We start from the raw sequence: 6,275 nt of genomic DNA, 5'->3' as shown, positions 1-6,275 counted from the left end.
TTTTACCGACTTTTATTATTATTTCATTATCAAAGCCTATATTATTATTATTATTGGAAGTTTTGCTTCGATTTGCCAACTGCGAACGCTGTGACAGACACGTCCAGTGTAATACCTCTCCGTGACGTCATCGTCACTCGGAGAGGCATTCCATTAAAAAAGGGTTTTATTAAAAGAGAGTCAAAACACCCACCTGTGGTCTGGCTTATCAATTGCAAGGTCAAAAATACTTCAATATCCTTATCACGTTAGATTAGAACATCGGTAAATTACCAGGGAACGATATTAGAGCTGAGGCGCAAGAATACGTAATGTTAAAGCTGTTAGAAAATAAAGTAGTATAGGCAAACATCTGTTGGTAATCGAGATGGGAGTATATTTTGTATTCCGATAATAACTCGGTTGGCACCTTCAGCGCGATTCCCAAGGACTATAAAAGAGCATTCCATTAGTTGCATAAGAGAAGCGAACACCATAGGGGCGTTGGAGGTAAATTTCTTAGGTTATTTGATTCTGACCACTGAGCACCGCTAAAGGCAGCTCGAATTAGTTAGCTAACCTCTCTTCAGAGTCAACTCGGGTGAACTTCGTCTGGTGTTGCATCTTGCAACCCATAAGAAGGCGGCCTCCCTCGTACCTGCGCGTTGGTTTTCTCCTCGAGTAATTAATGCAATAGTCTATTTTGTAAGACTTCACTTCCTTGATAATCAAATGATAAATCACGTGAAATTGACTTAAGTTGAAACGAGTGCTGAAAGATTATTAAGTTGTTGCAATTTGAACCAGCAAGATGTTGCGAACGTCGACTCGCGCTTGCGTTGCCTTATTCACATTCATAGTCCTAATTCAATCTAGCCAACAGACTTTAATTCAAGAACGAACCCAGGTTAATAGATTAGCTTTTGTAAATATCTCATTATATCTTTAGTCTTTTTAAAAATGGAATTTCTCGCTTTCAGAGAGATGTGGGATATGCTCCAGCTAGAAACAATGTTTCAGGTATGGTTACCGAAAAATATCAATCAAGACGAGTATTTGTTAATCGTTAATTGGTTATAGCTCCCGGCATTCCCAGAAACTTCGTAATAAGCAATAGGGGCAGTTATCTGGGTGCCTCGTGGTCAAAACCTTCGTACACCAATGGTACTCTCGGTGGATACTTATTGCAATGGAGTCTTCAACTGAACAGAGCATCGTGGTCTCAAAGAGTTTACCAACAGTTGACCAATAACATTGTGTCGTACAATATCCTCATTGACTCGAGCGTGACCGGTTGGGACGTCTACTTGACGGCCTACAACAGATTTCCCAACGGAACACTCTTGTACGGACCCTCGTCTTACATCAACTACACGCCATCCGGACCCAAGCCCGTCAACCCGGCTCCCTCGGCATGTCGCAACCTGGTGGCTAAGGTTAAATCCAAATCCATCGAAGTGTCGTGGCTCCAACCGAGTAATTTGAACGCAAACGGAGGATACGTTCTTCAGTTCAGCTTGAGAAATGGAAAGACCTGGTCGCAACAACAAAACGAAACTCTTTCCAGCAAGGCCGATGGTTTCACCATCAGTGCGAAAAACAAGTTCCAAGGATTTGATATTTACATCTGGCCCTTTAATAGGCTTCAAAATGGGTATATCGCCTGGGGACCGTACAGTCGGATAAGCGGTAAGTCAATAAATTATAAAGTTTACCCGCTATGAAAACTCTGATAATTTTTATCTCTTCTCAGGCGCATCTGGGATGCTGGCCTCTTTCGCCTTGCCCAGTTTAATGGCAATCTTGACCATGGTCTTCTTTAACAAACCTTAAAATGTACACTCCCTTTTGTCATAAAGCAATAAAAATCACTCCTTTTATCAAGCACTTGGCCAAATTGTTTTATTTGATCCGAAGTGAATAGACCCCTCGGCGGAGGTACAAAAAAGGGGGCGTGGCATTGTTTAGCTAAGCCTTGGTTATCTAACACTCCCTGTTATCCGAAAGTCCCTCAAGATGGAGTGAGTAAATTGTTGGGGTAACCCTTTATCTCTTACCTCAGTGATACCCAAACTTCTGGGGGAAAATAGTATTCTCTCTTATAAAGTTGCCCCCAACGTTGGGCATCCCAAAAAGGGTGGTAGAACCAAAATACAGTGGGCGATTTTAACGCATAAATGTAACTTCCATGACCGACTTGCCTCGACACTAGTTATGAATGGATGACCCCTGAAAATTAATTAGAGAACTGAAAGACAATGTATTAAATTAATTAGGGGGACATCCGTAAAACACTCAGATGGAAAAATGTCAGAGAAATTACATTTCCAACTCAAAATCGCTCAAAGAACCCACTGAATAGTTCGGTCCTTCCTCAATTTTTGGAACACCCTGCATTTTAGGTGTCATTTTTCTTAAGCTCTTCATTCCTGTCTGATTGAGTAGTTTATTTACAACTGATAAAACTTAATTCCAAGCAAAATCGTTTCGTTTATCAAAAGTGACGCGAATACGTCTTGAAACTACGGAAACTTAATTCTATCATAAATTCATAAGATATGTTCATTCCATAAGTTTGTCACTGGTAACTTAGAAACTGGGCTTGTCATGAAGTGATGAAGTAGGTCATAGATTCGAGGTAAAGCCACACCTGCATGGTGAGGCGCTGCTGTCAAAGGAGGCTTAGTAATGCAGACTAAATAGGACCTAGATGGAACTTGGTCCTGCATGCAAAATTAACCACCGAGTGTAGTCTGCAATTCTCGCTTCCGTCATTCTCGAACTAGCTCGAGCTGTAAGTCTCCTCTAGCATTACGAACTTGTATACTTAGTGTCAGACTTATGGAACATATCACTTATAAACTTATGATTCTATTTATAGTTGGCGTCAAATGGTATTGCAAAAACGTTAATGACAGCCTCGGTAAAAACCCGAAACTGGCAGAAAGATTAGATATAACTTGCAGCGCATTTTAAAGTGCAGTTATAAAAATCACAATTTTCAAGATACATTTCCTATCTTGACTAATTTTCTCTTCATATTTTTCTTGCGAGTTTTCTTAGAAGTCGCAGTTGTGCATGTTAAATAAAAGGAGCTTCGCCATATGATTTCGAGAATGACGGCGTGCACGGCGAAGACGTAACCGATGCATAAAACATCGAAGGCAATCTTAACGTCCTTGAAACGGAAGGCGAATTTGCCTTTCACATTCTGTACCACCATTCTCTTAGCATGGTGGTGATGACCCCTACTACCGCTATTCGGGTCCGTCAAACCTTCGGTTATCATGCGGTTCTTCCAGTAACGAATTAGACCAGATTCCACCATAGATATGACCCTGTCATAGTCAAACACGAATCAATATTTTATAGCGTGTTAATATAGTGAATTCCATTCTGAGATCGCTGGCGTTTTGCTCTCTTTCGTCATCAAAAAGCGTTAATATCGTTTTCACTTCGACCATAGCCCACTCGATTACGCGCTAAACGTCACAAGTAGTTTGCGTCGAGATCGAGTGGGCTATGGTTTACAGAACGATCCGTACTGATCTGTATTTTCATACAGTGATCAGCTCCGAGAGCGGGAACATTGGAAGACGCGAATCCGAGAGAGAGGTGGTCTCGATCTACCAATGGAACACACGAAAAACTTCAGAGCGCTCCGAGCGGTACAATTCGCAAGAAGCAAATCTCGAGCCATCGCAGAGCGGCTAAATGGAATACGCGATAAGTTACATTTTGTCCATGGCATCCTTGTAAGGATAGCCTTTAGTGGTGGCGATACCGTAGCAAGTGGTGTAGTAGCGGTCACTGGATAAATGGAACATATTGGAACCGGGAGGCGTCATGGCTTGAGCGTGAGATTTCAGGGCGATTCCGCTGAAAACGAAGGCGTAGTTTTCGCTGAGCGATTTTGTCACGCCCACTCGCAGATTGCCAGTTATTAGGCTTTTGTCTTTTAAGATGGCTTTGCGCATTTCTCCGAATGAACCGTCGTAAGAATTCTATTCAAATTATACTTCAGGTTTCAGTTACGGATTCGGTGGAATTATCTTTCTAGCATAAGTTAAAAGCATACAAATATCCACTATTAAAATGCACGTGGTTCGAATTATCTATGCTGAAAATGCAAGCGGTTCGAATTATCTATGCTGAAAATGCAAGCGGTTCGAATTATCTATGCTGAAAATGCAAGTGGTTCGAATTATCTATGCTGAATATGCAAGTGGTTCGAATTATCTATGCTGAAAATGCAAACGGTTCGAATTATCTATGCTGAAAATGCAAACGGTTCGAATTATCTATGCTGAAAGTACAAGTGGATATGATGAAAACGCTTTGATGGCTCACTCTAATGTTCATGAGGAAAGTGGAGCCGTTGACCGTTCCGCCAACGTACTGTCCTTTCTTGAGTGCCAATTCCAAGTCCTTTCTCGTTTCAATTCCCTTTTCGTAAATATCGACGTTGAACATGGAGATGAGACAGGTCGAATACAAGACAATCACCACGATGCACACGATCCACCAACAAAATATCACCGAACGCACTTTCAACACGTCATCCGAATAGAAAGCCCTTCCTGTGTACGATACATTACGTAATTATGAACAGTGCGCAAATACGTTTAAAGGACCAGTCTAACCGCAAATAATTCGATAAATTTTTCACACCACAATTAAGGCTTTTTCAGACGAAACAACTTGACTCATGGGTCAAAAAGTTGAGTCAGGAAAAATTGGTCAGTGATCAATTTTTAAGTTGGTGATTCAACTTGTCCAATCAACTTCTGTTCACACGTCCCAGCTAGTTGCCTCATGAGTCAAAAGTTGTATCGTCTGAATGGGCCTTAGTTTGATTAAGGATTCAATCCATAAAAATAATTAGTTATTTTTTCATTTTTTTTTTTTCAAGTTTGAATTTTTTTTAAATTCACCGAGCGTTAATATCTATAATTTTTAAAAGTTAAAAATGAAAGACTACGCTTTACATAAGACTGGACCTTTATACTGTCAAATAAAATTCGTTTAAAGGACAAGTATCGTGCAAAATTAATTTCCAAATTTTAAAATTAGATTATATACTTGTAAAAATATTTAAACTTGATTTTGACACTAGGTGACCTTTGATGGGTCACGATTAAAATTGAACATAATTGGCATTAATTAGGTACGCACCTTGTTGAAATAAGGATCCAAAGAGATAGAGTATTATGGAGCTAAAAGGTACCTCGGATTTACCCTCGTAAATTAAAATAATTTTCAAAACTATGGAAACGCTGATGAATGAAAATAGAGTCGCCAACCAAACCTGAAATTTCAATATTGAATAAATTATTACTTATAAAGTTACATCGTAACAATAAGTATGATTTTCCATTTTGTTGACCCTAATGCTAAATCATGTTACGCATGTTGGGGTTTTCGCAAGTACTAGATGGGCAACTCTAAGACAGTTGACATATTACTAATATCATACTTAGTGTTATTGAGTAACTAACGAATGTATTTGAATAAAAGTAAAGGCGTCAAATTACCTCTTTTGAAAATGGTTTGATGAGGACTATGGCTTTGGGTAATGGTCTGGGAGATCTGACCATGAATGTGACCGAATCCCAAGCGTAGGGATACGTAAAGTCAACGAATTGTTCCCTCAATGGGATTCGACTTAATTGACCGACGGCGAATTGAGCAACCTGCACGTGTCAAGGGTCAAGAAATTCATTAGCTTCCGGCGTACAAACTCAAAATTGCTTCAGCATAAACCTATTTATCAAAGAACATATGTTTTGTAAAATAATCCATGAGAGGTTCGCGCATTTGCGGCTTTTCTTATCATGTTCTGTGAATCAATCGCCTTATATACCCTAAATTTAGAAACATTGTTAGAGGCATACGCTTGAATTCAAACTTCAACAATAGCTATGTTTTAAATGATTTTAGGAATAACGTTTCTTAAAACGACTTAACTAAAATTAAGGCAAATTACTGACGATTAAAATAATTAATATCAATTATATTTATATAGTTATTTAAAAAAAACCTCTTAATTGGGTAGATAGCCCTCGTTTCGACTTGGAGAGGTTTATTTTAGTCTCCCAACTTGTTAAATTTTCCTTAGGTTTAAATGCACGCCGAGTGTCGCTTTAGCTACTAAAATGGTTATTTAATCTGGACGTGTAATAAAAGACCTCGTTAAGAAAATTGATGCATTATTACGTTATTTGAGAGCCTAGAAAAAGCACGAGTCATAATCACGTTTAAAAACCTTCCATTATATTAATAAATAAATAAATAAA

The 6,275-nt window shown here is 39.0% G+C and overlaps 2 protein-coding genes across 2 annotated transcripts; one reads left to right on the top strand and one right to left on the bottom strand.

Annotated features, from left to right (window-relative positions):
• Positions 1-95: 95 nt before the first annotated feature.
• Positions 96-1,864, top strand: LOC149709556 (uncharacterized). The gene is made up of 4 exons (XM_089864924.1): positions 96-886; positions 960-999; positions 1,060-1,668; positions 1,733-1,864. The coding sequence occupies exons 1-4, from the start codon at positions 791-793 to the stop codon at positions 1,810-1,812; spliced, it is 825 nt and encodes a 274-aa protein (XP_089721050.1). The 5' UTR covers positions 96-790; the 3' UTR covers positions 1,813-1,864.
• Positions 1,865-2,024: 160 nt separating this feature from the next.
• LOC149709555 (glutamate receptor ionotropic, kainate 2-like) lies at positions 2,025-5,826 on the bottom strand. Its single transcript, XM_089863794.1, has 5 exons — positions 5,514-5,826; positions 5,155-5,287; positions 4,330-4,559; positions 3,715-3,983; positions 2,025-3,317 (listed from the first exon to the last, which is right to left on the bottom strand). Exons 1-5 carry the CDS (start codon positions 5,574-5,576, stop codon positions 2,981-2,983), a joined length of 1,032 nt encoding a protein of 343 aa, XP_089719920.1. The 5' UTR covers positions 5,577-5,826; the 3' UTR covers positions 2,025-2,980.
• Positions 5,827-6,275: the final 449 nt, after the last annotated feature.

This window comes from Phalangium opilio, unplaced genomic scaffold (genome assembly GCF_054372755.1).
Source record: "Phalangium opilio isolate 3A_F unplaced genomic scaffold, DU_Popi_V2 ptg000013l_1, whole genome shotgun sequence".
NCBI lineage: Eukaryota > Metazoa > Arthropoda > Arachnida > Opiliones > Phalangiidae > Phalangium > Phalangium opilio.
Note: the sequence above shows the minus strand (reverse complement) of the source record. Positions and strands in the feature narration are given on the sequence as shown.